The sequence below is a fragment of the Lontra canadensis genome, unplaced genomic scaffold (assembly GCF_010015895.1).
Source record: "Lontra canadensis isolate GAN:19392208 unplaced genomic scaffold, GSC_riverotter_1.0 scaffold91, whole genome shotgun sequence".
Lineage (NCBI taxonomy): Eukaryota > Metazoa > Chordata > Mammalia > Carnivora > Mustelidae > Lontra > Lontra canadensis.
In genome coordinates, this window is record NW_022631085.1 from 6,871,900 (window position 1) to 6,885,671 (window position 13,772).

At 50.6% G+C, this 13,772-nt stretch overlaps 1 protein-coding gene across 13 annotated transcripts in view; it reads right to left on the minus strand.

Moving 5' to 3' along the window:
- Nucleotides 1-13,772, minus strand: part of CLEC16A (C-type lectin domain containing 16A) — a 203,137-nt gene that overhangs the window by 131,385 nt on the left and 57,980 nt on the right. For all 13 annotated transcript variants that reach the window (XR_004380158.1, XR_004380159.1, XM_032836306.1 and 10 more), the window contains one exon: nucleotides 1,839-1,971. Coding sequence is in view for 11 of the 13 variants with exons in the window: in XM_032836306.1 (XP_032692197.1) it covers nucleotides 1,839-1,971 (133 nt within the window). In the remaining 2 variants the exon portion in view is untranslated. The remainder of the gene's footprint in view (nucleotides 1-1,838; nucleotides 1,972-13,772) is intronic.

Sequence of the window (13,772 nt, forward strand, 5' to 3'; positions counted from 1 at the left end):
TGTCAAATAAATAAATAAAATCTTTAAAAAAAAAAAAATTTAAAAAACCCTAAAAAAACCCCCCTCTTTACTAAAAAAAAAAAAAAAAAAAAAAAAAATCAGGAAAAAAATAATCTCAACCCAACCTTCAAACCTAACATTTCGTCTGTTCATTTTTTTCTTTATTAAATAATACATGGTTATACTTCTTCCTTTAACAAAGCTATGACCGGGCGCCTAGGTGGGTCAGTGGGTTAAAGCCTCTGCCTTCAGCTCAGGTCGTGATCCCAGGGTCCTGGGATCGAGCCCCACATCAGGCTCTCTGCTCAGTGGGGAGCCTGCTTTCCTTCCTCTCTCTCTGCCTCTCTTCTGCCTGCCTCTCTGCCTACTTATGATCTCTGTCAAATAAATGAATAAAATCTTTAAACAAAAACAAAACAAAACAAAAAAAAACAAAGCTATGACCAGACATATGTAAAATATGTGCTCTGTTTCCATTTATTAGATCCTAAGAAACCCATCACCTCCTGACAGTTTTCACGTAAAAGTAGCAGCTCCTATTCTAGTAAGCAGACGCCCCCCATTTGCTGTACACCCTCCCCCACTACTAGTCATTGGTGGTTGTTCCAATTATTTATATCCTCGCTAACGCTGTGCCAAGCAACTGAAGGTTGTCTCACCCTCCCTTTCTGTGTTCAGAATGATTTCCTGACTTTTCAGGGCGTCAGGAGTTGTGTTTTTTGCTGCTAAGCTAAATCAAAAGAGTCTTTGTAAGTTGCAACAACACAGAGCCCGCACCACACTCCGGTGTTTTTTAATTTAAACCCAACGAGAAGTGGCTCCCTTGCGCATCTGATAGAAATCCATCCTGAGCGTTAGATAACTAAGACGGCTGCCAAACGAAGACAGGTGGAGGCAGACGGGTGGGGTCCAAGTCTTGGAGCCGGACTAAGAAATGGGAGGGGGCGTGTGTGCGTTCGAGCCCCTCCGCCCTGAGGGTTCAGGAAGTGAACGCTGGTAGGCTCACAGCGGAACCCCGCTGCCCTGCGGAACTCACACGGCAGTGGGATGAGGCTACCGCAGGGGTCTCTGCAGTGGGGCCGCTCGGCAAGGAAATAACTCCGAAATGAAAAAAGTCCCCTCCTGGCCGTTCCCTGCACACTTTGGGAGCAGCCTGCCACCCAGTCCCACTCTGGAAGAAGGGCTGGTGCTGCCAGTTTCCAGGAAACGTGGCATCTCGAAGGCCGAAGAGGGTGTAGCTGCAGCAGGCCATCAGTGAAATGAACACTCGGGCAAAAAGTGGAAGGCGGACAGCAGCACGAAATCGCGCTGGCTGAGCCAAGAAGAGGGCAGGCCCTACGGCTGGCAGGGGAGTGTGGCAGTGAGTGAATCAGACAGGCCCCGAGGGGATCCTTCCTGGGAGCAGCAGAGCACTGCCAGGGGCAGCCGGTACAAGGCTGCGAGGTGGCCCACACCCTTAAGGACAGGGCCCACCACCGAAAGGCTTGGGGGAGGTGGTGCCATGTCTCGGTCACCCCCTTCTGAGGGGTGAGCATGACAGAGTTGAGCGCCAGCTCTGTCCCTGTGGCCTCTCGAGCGGGGCTGGAGAAGCAAGGAAAGGCAGGAAGCAGGACAAGTTTGCTAAGAGGCCAAAGAAGCCGTCTGGGTGGGGGGAAGAGGCCCCTGGTTACCTCTTGTGGGCACCGCAACCCCCAGCATCGCTCAGCCCACCTCCTCATCCCAGCGACAGAACAGCACCCCCCCACCCTGACTGGCAGGCTGGCCTCCGGGCTGCCCCCCACCCCGTGCTCCCCATGGCACCAGCGTGAGTGCAGGAGGACTGGGCCCGCCCGCGGCACCTGCTCCACTGCGCGCTCTCCAAGCCCGTAGCGGCGGCGCTCTTTTCCTCGTCCGTGGTGTTTTGTTCCTGCACAGAGGTGCTGGCCGCCAGCTCCGGGAGCTTGCCACGCTCCATGATCACCATCTCTATCTCTGGAAGCAAATACAGAAACAGGGATGAGCTCGGACAGCCTCACAGCCCTAGATTTGCAGACATAGTCATCCCAGAGCCAGAGCCAGAGCCCATGTGGACCGCTCCTAGCGTGTCCAGCAAGCGCGCGTCAGCAGGGACCGGACATCGGCAACAAGCTGGGGAGAAATGAGACAGAGGCCAGAACCTCTCTTCCTTTTGTCTTGCCAGTGCCAAGAAACGGGGCCCTGATTTTAATAAAAAAGTGCAAATTGCAGTCATTTATTTTATTTCAAATATGTTTTCCTAAGGCACTTATTGTCCTTATTGACACCACACTTCCTTCCCAAGGGAGCTGAGGCAGCAGAGACAAAAAATAATATGTAGTTAAGAAAGCATAACCAAGTTCACGGAGAAGATTCTGAAACTGTTTACACTCCAGCGAAGGCTTTGACATGGCTGAAGCCTTTGGTTTTCCTTTTCGGCTGACAACCTCCAGAAGGCAGAGGGAGGTCAGGGAGCTCACTGTATTTTTCCCAATTAAATAAGGGCCACGTGTAGCAACCGACATAAGCATGGTGTACGTTTTTAGTTTTCAGGAGGTAAGGTATGAACCAACACAGGCGAATGAGAGAGGGTTCGCTCCTGGCTCTAAGGGGTCCCTGTCAGAGTTCTTTGACATGCAGGTGCAGACCTTCAATTAGCTAGTTCTCGGAACCCGGAGTTCAGGTCATTGCCCTCATCTTCAGGAGACAGACGTAGGGAAAAGGATGCTGACGTGCAAAGCTGCACTTGTATCTGGAGGGATGGGACGACGCCCAGGACTCTGGTGGACCCCTGCCATCTATGCTCTTCCCTGGACTCGGGTAAAGGTCTCCCAGCTGGCTCTGCCTCCCTTTACCTTCTAGTTTCGCTCTGCACACAGACCCAAGTGATTTTAAGTGGAAATTAGCTCATGCCGCCCTTCTGTTCAGAATTCCCCACTGCCTTCCCATCGCACGGAGGATGAAATCCACATGCCCTCCACAGTGTCGAGGCGGCCTGTTGTGGAACCCGGTCCCTCTCCACCTCTGACCTCACTGCCTGGCCTTCTCCCCAACACCCCTCTCCACCTGTGCTGAGCTTCCTCTGTGCTCTTTGATGGGCCCAAGCTTATGTCTGCCCCAGGATCTTTACACAGCTGCTTCCTCTGCCTGAAATGCTTTCACTCCGGGTCTCTCCCACCCTGGCCTGACTCAAGGACACCCTTCAAGCCTCAAATGCCACCACTCCAGAGATGTCTTCTCAGACTCCCTCTGCACCGGTTTTTACCTTCTTAAATTTTGATCAAAAATGCAGATTTTATTCATAGTTTCTTAGTTTTTCCCCACTGTCCATTTTCTCTTCCAGAATCCCATCCCGGGGACCATGTTACATCTAGTCGTCATGTCCCCTTTAAGCTCCTCTTGGCTGGGACAGTTTTTGACTCCCCTGCTTCTGGTGACCTTAGGGGTTGAGCCAAGAGAACTGGTCAGGTAGTCTGCAGAATGTTCCTCTATCTGAGTCTGTCTGATGTTCTCAGATCAACAGACTGGGGTAGAGGTTTCTGGGAGGAAGCCCACACCGGGGAAGTGCCCTTTGCGGCCCGATGTAGCGAGTACGCAGGCCGGTGACACGGCCCGATCACCACCGATGGTAAGTCTGCGCACTGGGCCAAGCGAATGCCAGTCAGATTTCTCCACTGGAAAGTGACTTTCCCTCCTCTCTCCCTGCACACTCTGTGGGAGCAAGTCATTAAGCACAGCCCCCCCTTAAGGAGCAGGGAGTTATACTCTGCCTCCTGGAGGGAGTAGCTACATAAATTATTGGAAATTCTTCTGGCTGAATCTGTCCCTTCCCCCTCTTTTTTTTTTTTTTAAGATTTTATTTATTTATTTGACAGACAGAGATCACAAGTAGGCAGAGAATCAGGCAGAGAGAGAGGAGGAAGCAGGCTCCTCGCTGAGCAGAGAACCCGATGCGGGGCTCAATCCCAAGACCCTGGGATCATGACCTGAGCTGAAGGCAGAGGCTTAACCCACTAAGCCACCCAGGCACCCCTGTCCCTTCCCTCCCTTATCTCGATTTTACTTTATAGCATTTATAACTGCCTGGATTTCCTATTTTCTATTTATGGCTTGCTTGTTTGCTGCCTGCCTTCCCCCGCTCGAATGGGGGTTTCATAAGAGGAGCCGCCTTCTCTGTTCTGCTCACCACTGGAACTCCAGTGCCGAGTCCAGCGCCCCATATGCAGCAAGTGCTCACCACCGGGATGGACAGACAGATGGCTGGGCTAGCCCAACATGGGAAGCTCCAGCAGCAGACAGGGCCGGCAGTGATGCACGGCTGCTATGACACATAGCGGGTGCCTCAGGGCTCCACCCCATCCACCCTAAGGCAACACATGCCCACCACCCTGGGGAACTCTTTGAGGTACAGCTGTGCCTGCACCTGTCCTCCAGCACGGAGGAGCACACCCTCCACCCATCCACACAGGCCCGGATCACCAGCCCCTTCCTCCCCCGTGGAGCCTTCCACGGAGCCATCCCACATGTGGGGGCTGACCCAGGATTTTCAAGGGCAATGCAGACAAAGGTTCTGTTTGCGGAGTTCTGTGTTTATTCCAGGGTGCCTTAAAAAGAGTCAGACTGCACGGAAAACCTGTTCTTCTGCGGACCTCACTGCTTAGGGGAAGGTGAAATTTAAGGGGAAAAAAAACGAGTGAGTCAATTCACAGGGAGCTACTGAGTCAACAGCAGTCCGCACAGCATGGCCACAGCAGCAGGCCGGTGGGGGTGCAGACTGCCGTCTGAGAATGATTGTTCCCTCCTGCGCCTGCGCCTGCACCCCTACCAACCTCCTCCAGCTGCCTCCCCACGACCGGGACCTCTCTGCGGGGAGAGGAGATGATTCACGGGGCAGCACCTCTCTTATTTTTAATTATCCTCATCTTTCAACCATCTGTTTTGTTTCGCGATGTATCTGACCTTGGCACAGCAATACAAATAGGTGTAATTTACAATAAATGCATTTATATTGGGGAGATGCCTGCGTAAATGACATTTATTTGATTGTTTGTGTTTACCGACAGAGCGTGCCAGTGAAAACATCGGAAGGCTACCAAGCAGGACGATGGTGTCAGCCTCTGGCTTCCACCCTGGGACCTCTGACACACCTCCTGCCCAGCTGCAGGCTCCCCTCCCTCCCAGCCTGGCTGACAGAGCAGGAACTCAGCTTCAAGGACTCCCCAAGGTCACAGGGCCAAGCCCTAGTGCCTCAGCCTAGAGAATACATCTGCGGTGATGTGATTATTCCTTTTTAATTTTTTAATCTCCCTGAACACTCAGAATTCTGGAGCAGACAGCAGTTAAAGATAATCCAGTCTAGTGCTCATCAAACTTAGTTAAGGAGTGACCTATTAATTTTGAATGACAATTTCCCATAGCACGCCACCACAGACGGGAACAGAGCTGCTCCGGGTAAAGGATGGGTGGGTTCCCAAACACCCCCAGCCGCGGGTTTCCTCCTGCACCCTACAGAAGCCCCTGAAGCTCCTTTCTAGAATTCTGGGGCTTCACACAAGACTGCTAAAAACCACCGGTTCAGTCCTGGATACTGTGTATGAGGAAACAGAAGCCCAAAAGCAGAGTGACAATTAGCATAGTTAGAAAAGTACCAGCAAAAAGCCAGGGCCACTGCCCTCCCACTCCCAGGTCCCATCCTCATCCAGGACCAGTTCCACAAGGGTCTCTCCATCCACAGTGAGGTTTCTGAACCTCAGTTCTGTCCCCTTGGTTCCTACAGCCGTATCCCACCCACTGTATCCTCATCCAGCCAGCACAGTCAGGGAGCGAGCTGTTCCATGGGGATGAATTCTCTAGATGAATGTACAACAGTCCTTCCAGTGCCAACACAGGTTTCCCCTGCCCCCCTCTCTTTTTAACAATTTTATCCAAACAACTCTTGAAAGTAGTGATTCTTTCCTAGCATCTGTCAACTCCCTGAAACTGTATGTAAAATGCCATGTGGGCACGCGGGGTATAATAAGTTTTGGGGGAGAGGGTCTCTCCAGATTCTCACTATTGTAAAATGGATTCCACAATCATCTTTAAAAAAGGGTACCAAAGAAGATTTGACCTTTCTTTTCCTGGTGACTCAGGGTCAAAGTGAACTTCCTTTTTATGCCAGACCAGAACATGGGGCATGGTCCTGCACAGCCTTCTGGGCCCCCCGCTCCCACTCCTCCTGTGGATATGCGACTGTCTCGGTGCAGCCTTGCTCCCCGCCCAGGGGACACACACCATGCTGCTACCCCCAAGGAAAACCCAGATCAGTGGGCTCGTGGGCACGGATTTCCATGGGCAGTCACGGAGGCCAGGACTCCGGCTCTGATGCCGAATTCCCAGGAAACTCCACTTGAACCTGCTACAACATACCACAAGCCCTCATCCCATGTGGGTTTCTATTTTAGAATCTGAAGGGAGGGCGGCAAGAACCCAGCTCAGTTTTGTTTCAGCCTCAGTCCTTTGCCTGCCTCTTGGATGCTTGCCAAGTTTATGTGTTGCCCGTACTATTTGTTATTTATCTCATCATTTTATCTGATCTCACTTTTTTCTTTTGATTTAAATACACTTTAAAAGGAAACTTGAGGGGCGCCCGGCTGGCTCAGTCGGTGGAGGGTGTGACTCGTGATCTTGGGGTTGAGAGTTCAACCACCACACACGGTGTAGAGATTACTTAAAAAAATGAAACCTTAAGAAAAAAGGGGGGGGGCGTTAAATCACATTATACTCTTCAATTGAGCATCCCGGCTTGCAAGGATTTATCTGGAAGATACACCCCTTAACAATATAAAAATGCACACACACAAGGGCATTCACTGAAGTATTACTTGTAATTGCAAAATATTGGAAACTACCTAACTGTCCAAGCATAAAGATCGGTTGAATAAACTTTGGTACAGACACACACAGCAGCTGTAAAACAGAATGAGGAAGACCTCGGTGAGCTGATACGGAGTGATTTCCAGAGAAGCCGCTAGGCAAAGAGGAAAGAGAGTGTTTACAGTGTGCTACCCTGTGTGTAACAGAGAAGGGAGATTAAGAAAACGGGGGTGCCTGGGTGGCTCTGTCGGTTAAGCCGCTGCCTTCGGCTCAGGTCATGATCCCGAGGTCCTGAGATCGAATCTCACATCAGGCTCCTTGCTCATCGGGGAGCCTGCTTCTCTCTCTGCCTCTGCCTGCCACTCTGCCTGCTTGTGCCTTCTCTCTCTCTCTCTCTCTCTGACAAATAAATAAAATATTAAAAGGAAAAAGAAAGAAAGAAAGCATTTATAGATCCTCCTATTCTCACAAAAACAAACGTGGGAAGGCTATTCCAGAAAGCAGCCAAGTTGGTTATCTACCAGGGGAAGAGAAATGGGATGGAATATGGAAAAAGGGACACTTCTTAAACTTACCCTTTTGCGCGGTTTTAAATTTGTTAATAACCCATATATTAAGAAGAAGATGAAGAAGAAGAAGAAGAAATTAAATCTGTAAAAATGAGAAGGAATAACCCTTAACCAGACGAAAAAAAGAAAGGACCAATATTTTTTCTAATGTATACTATACCTACCCTGATAGGGAATAAAGACCAAAGAAAGGGCAGACTAACAAGGAGCTACAAACATCCTCCTGGATTGTATACCCTCAGCGGGGAGACAGGTGAGGCATGCAGGGGTGGGAGGAGACTGCAAAGCACCGTGAACTCCTATTTATTAAACAATAAGCAAACTGAAACTTTTTAAGATGTATTATAGGATTGAGCAAACAAACGTGTGTACATTGTTGGGAGCCAAGGCTCTCACTGAAGAAGTGACACACAGATTTGGAATGGGGGAAGGCAAGAAAGAACGCTCTGGGAATGGATCTGCGTTGGTCTCAATATTGGAGATATTGCTACGCATTCATGATTTCTAAAATATGCACACACATACGCATGTCTGTACATATGTACGTGTATGCACGAGTAAATGTATATTTTGTGTACATACAGGCATCCGTTTTTTAGATCTCTCCGTTGAAAGGGCCAAAAAGCAAGGCACCCCAGTAGCCATCAGCCCTTCTGGCACCCAGCTCCTGGCCTCTAATACCACTGTCCACTGAGAGGAAGCAGGGTTTTTCTCTCTCTCTCTCTCTTTTTTTTTAACAAATTCCTGTGATTTTTTTTTTTTTAAGATTTTATTTATTTGAGAGAGAGAGATCACAAGTAGGCATAGAGGCAGGCAGGCAGAGAGGAGGAAGCAGGCTCCCTGCTGAGCAGAGAGCCCGATGCGGGGCTCGATCCCAAGACCCTGAGACCATGAGCTGAGCCGAAGGCAGAGGCTTAACCCACTGAGCCACCCAGGCGCCGGAAGCAGGGTTTTCCAGAGAAATGGCTCGTGTCAGGGATGGGCATTCCCCAACCATTCCAAGATGAACGTGGAATACCTTATCAAGCCAGAAAGTATAAGGATTGCTCAAAAGAAATGACAGGAGCTTAGCACAAGGACACAGCAGCCAGTGCAAAAGGGTTCCCAAAGGCCAAGTCTGGGACAATTTAAGCATCGGATGAATTCAATCAGTAATGAAATACAAACCACTAAAAATTGAAATCCTTGAGTCTGCGCCAAGAACTGATAAAGAAAGAAATGGGGAGAAGGGAGGAATCCTGCTTGCAATGGAATGCTGAGGGCTGATTTTTAAACACGGAGAGAGCGCTGACGTTGGAAAATGAACATTTTGCCACCAGTCTGGTGAAGACAGGATCAGACAAGTATCATTAGCGAATGCCGTCTCCCATGGGCACTGTAATGAGGCACAGCATGTCTGTATTATCTCTAAGCGCCTCCCTGTGAATTAGTTGTAAAGAAAAGAGAAAGCGATTATACAGCAGAGAGAAGGGTCACCACAGCAGGTGACCAATATTCATGTCACCCGTGAGGGTCAGGGGGACAGCACATGCCTCCAGGTGGGACACTCTGAGAAGGACAGGACACCATCTACACCACAGTCCACCCGAGAATGCGTAACCTCCATGTAATCACAAAGAAAACACCAAAGACAGACGAGGGAGTATTTTATTAAAACAAAGGAGGGAAAGGTTGTGCATTCTTCAAAAATGTCACTGTTGTGAAAGAGAAGGTTGTGGAAAGATGTTCCAGGGTCATGAAGGCCTGAGAGACGTGACAATTAAAGGAACTACCTGACCCCAGGCTGGTGGGGGAAATACGCTAGAACGGAGATTATCAGGCCAACAGACAAACTGGACAGGGACAGCAGAAACCCACACTGGCGTGGACAGCTGCCCTGGGGTCATTCAAGCCAAAGCCCGATTCTTAGCAACTGGGTGTTCACACGCGTAGGAGCAAAGCGACAAGATAGATGCAACTCACCCAGAAAATTGTGTGTGTGTGTGTGTGTGTGTGTGTGTGTGTGTGTGTGTGTGTATGGACAGAGATAGGGAAAACATAAATAAGAAACCAAATGGGCCACAACATGTTATACGATGAACCCGGGTAAAAGGTAAACAGGTGTTCTTTATACTATTTTTGTTTCTCCTAATTCTTATAAATCTGAAATTATTTTCAAATGAAAAAAAAAAAAGCCTCCTTAGTCCTCTAAGCATACAGCTGGTGTAAATAGGAAGCAAGTGTGAAAGTGTACGCCATGAGGAAACAACCAGGAGCAAGGCCTGCTGTGGACTGGGACAGGGGGGGCGGGTGGGAGTGGGGGGCGCGTGGGGGCACATGGGGACGTGAGGGAGGCGTGAAGGACAGCATGTCCGGCTGGCCCGGAGCTGATGGCTGATGTCAACAAGAATCTTCTCACCGCCCCATCCCACTTACAAACACCCCTGCAATCCCACAGCTGGAGCAGTGCTGAGCTGGCCTGATGTCTGCATTCTACAGGAGGGCACACTGAGGGCAGAGAGAGATCGAGGTGGTGGGCCTCTGCCCCACTGCTGGGGGGGCTCCTCTCTCGGCACGGCCCATCAGCCACGTCCTGGCAAGGAGCACCTGTGTGGCTACAGTCCCAGCACCAGGCCCTGGACCCACCACCGTGAAGGGCTCCTGCACCCCAGCCTGGTGGGTGGTATAACCCCTTTACACAACTATAGCCTTGAGCCTCTGGGAGTCGAGGACCTTCCTCGTGAGGCTGGGCAGCTGGGCGGGGAACCCCAATCTCCAGTTCCTCAGGCCTCACAGGCCCCACCCCGGCCCTCAACCTCTTGTCATTTGCATAAAAGCCCCCAGAACAGGACAGGATTTGCATAGCCATGGGCAGAGCAGAGCAGCACTAGTCACGAGGACCAAACGGTGGACGCAACCCAAGCTGGAAGGTTGGAAAGTGGAAAGATGGTTGCCAGAGGGGCGGTGGGAAGATGGGGAGTTACGTGTTTAAGGGGGACGGAGTTTCAGTTCAGGAGGATGAAAAGAGCTATGGAGATGGACGGTGGTGCAGGTTGCACGACAGTGTGGATGGACAGGCGAGCCCGAAGGACCCCCAGCACCCGAAGATGTCAACCTCTCCCCCTCCAAGTGACAACTCTGGCCAGACCCGGGAGCTTCCCTGATGCTCTGACACTCTGATTTTTTAAATAACAGCAATGATCCATCAACTTGCCCAGGATGATGTACATTCTAGTCTGATTAATATTTGGTAAATGAAGTGCTTTTCAGGGAAATGACAGGCATGACCTCCCGACAGTCTTTGACTTCACAGACTCAAGGATTTTCTGAGTTGCCCTCTGTGTTCTACATTCCAGGAATCAAAATGAGGACAGATAATAAAAAGGGGGAAGGGAAGAATAAGAAGGCCCTAACGAGAACGTTCAGGGAAGGAGGAAAAAATGCCCTTGCTGGTTACCTAGGAAATAAGGGAAGGCCTGCATGCTATTGGCCGGCTCTGGAGCAGAATTTCCAGAGGCACCTGGCAACAACAGGGTGTGTATGGGCTGGGGATTTGGGGGAGCCTCTTCCTTTGTTTTGTTGTTTTCCTTGACTGAACAGCACAAGATTGCATTCCAAATGTTTTTTTCTAGGAAGTTCCTTATACTAGTTAAGCCCATTTGAAAAGATGGCACTCCCACGTCTCTGCAATGGTGGCCCAGCCTCCTAATCCTTCTCCTCCCTCCCTTCCTGCTGTCCGCGCCCCCCCCCACACACACACTCACCCACACAGCCACCTCACTAATTCGTTAGACAAATGAACAGAGAACCGGGCTTCGTGGAAACTCACGGTAGGGAGTGGCAGGGGGTTGCCTGAACACACACGGTCCTTCCAAGCTCCGCACTCTGCTCTCCACCTTGGCCAGGCTGCCTCTGCAGTGCTCCTGGGCCACACGGTCGAGTGCTGAGATGGTGATGCTCTCATTTCCGTCAACCTGAGGGCTGTGCATTGTGAAGCCTCCCATGGGGAAGCAATGACTTGCCCAGGGTCACAGAGCTGCTCAGGAGCAGCCTCTCCAGGGTCTACGAGTCAGACCCCCACCTACCAGTGGCTAATCCACAACTCGTCCCAATGAGGAAACTCTGCCAGCCGTGGGCTTGGCTCTGGCTTTGCAAGAGGAGCCAGAAATGAGGCCAGGATTCCATTTCATTTCAATGGAGGCTTCAAAAGAAGGAAAGGAAAAAAAAAAAAAAAAAAACAGGCAAAGCTGGGGTTCCCAACGTCCAGGCACCCCTCAACTCCCAGCTGACCTGGCATTTTCAAAGTCAGGGATGGACTTTTCACTCCGTGCCCTTGCTGGGATTCAAGAAAAGAGTGGGTCTTTAATCTGAGGACATGAAATCAGCGCCTACTTTTTCCATAGGCAAACACCAAAACTACACCCTATTTTTCAGACAAGAAGTGCAAACAATTCGCTTTCTTGTTCTAGGTCTGCTTATTAAGTTACTGCTCTGAGTGGCTCCAAAAAGAGACAACTGTCCTTTCAGACTGACATGCATCAAGTGAACACTTATTTGGCCACGGGCACGAGGGTACCCCTCTTTTTCCTTTTAGTGTGCAATTTCTGCAAATTTAGGGGCCCTGTGATTTTCTCAGTTTCCAAATGAGTCACTCATCAGTTGGGACCCGAAGCCAAGCAGAGGGGTCCAGAGGCACACACTCATTTCACACTTCTTCCTTGTCTGGGCTTCAGTGTGGAGGAGGTGTGAATTCTGGTTGCACTGTAGAAAAAGAACATGTTAATGCCACATTTAAATCAGGTCATGGCAAAATTGTGACTTGTGACCATACGCCTTTTTATGCCTGTGCCTTCTGCCACCTCGCTGAGGCAAGATTTCCCCCACGAGTGCGGGGACACCAGGGTTTGCAGGGGAAGCTGCGGCCAGCATCTCTTCACTCCAGAGCTGCCCACGCCGGTTACAAGCAGGATGTCAACAAGCCTCTAGATCCAGGGACAGGACAAGAAGCCCGCCAGAGAAAAGTCATCTGGAGGGGAGAAGAGCCACAGAGCCACCTCCAAAGGGCAAAGGAGAGCACAGAAACAGTGCAGCTTTCTCAGGGAGCATCTGCTGTTTCTGCTGGCTCAGCATCCGTGCCCCCTTCTTCTGATGGACACACCCTATTTTCTTTTTCACCAAGGGAGTCATTATCACGGGATCAACAAGCAACCCAAGCCTGACTAGTCGGCACAGAACACCCTTCTACAGCAACGGGTGAGCCAGGCCCATCAGTGTCACAGGGCATTGGCTCCCAGGCTGGAGCTGCAGCCGACGGGAAGAAGCAGCTCCTTCTCTGCTCAGTGGTAGGCAGGCAGGATGCGAGCCTCGTGCTCCCGGTGGTCATCTATATCTGGGGCCGGCCCTGCCCAGGCCTTCCGGCGACACGAACAATAATCACCCTTTGGAAGCCAGTCAGAGTCCAATTTCTGACTCTCAGAACCACAAGAATCCTAACATATATCCATTAAAAAAAAAAAAAAAAAAGCACCACGTGAATTACATTTTTTAATACTCAATTTCCAGATGGGGAAACTGAGGTACGGAGCTTGGGGAGACCAGTCGAGGCTCACAATAAACCTAGACATGACTGCAAGGCATCCCATCTCTTAGCATGTCCCACATGGACACGGTGGCCTGATGCCCTTCCAAGTTGTACGACCTAAGACCTGCCTGGTTTCACCCAGACACAGGCTAAGGAGAGGATACCCACCGGCCACACCTGAAATCTAAGAATAACCAAGAGTCAAATTTACCACACACAAAGCCCCGCTCACCTGAGCGGCCGCCGCCCAGGGAGCTGTGTCATTGCTAGACAGGCCTGTGGGAGCTATATTTATTTATGTTGAGCTGGGTGGTAAGATGAGAAATATTCCATAATATTTTGGAATGACTACTGTGTGTTTGAGAAAATAGGAGGACACCAAAATGTCAAGGGCGGGGGCGACCGTTGAGAATCATGTTCAACTAAAGTTCTAACATCAGCATCAACTGTCCAAGCAAAACCTCTGGGGGAGATCCTGGGGCCCTGTCTGGTACAACCTGGCCGAGAAAGCACCCAGGAAACAGGTTTTTGGAGGCTGGTCAATGTTTTCCCCCTTGCCCTGGGCAGAGGACAGGCAGGTTCAGCATTTGGGGAGTCATCACCCCAATCCCAACAGCGAGCTAGAACAGCAGCCCAGCCAAGCCGCTTGCAGCCCCACACGCCAGGACTGGGCTGCCGGGCTGACTCACTTGCCTGTGTGCTTGCGGCCAAGCCTGCCCTGTCCACACCAGGGTTAGTCATGGCCAGGCCTGGTTAGAGAGCAGCCCTTAAAAGGATTGGAATGAAAGAGGTAG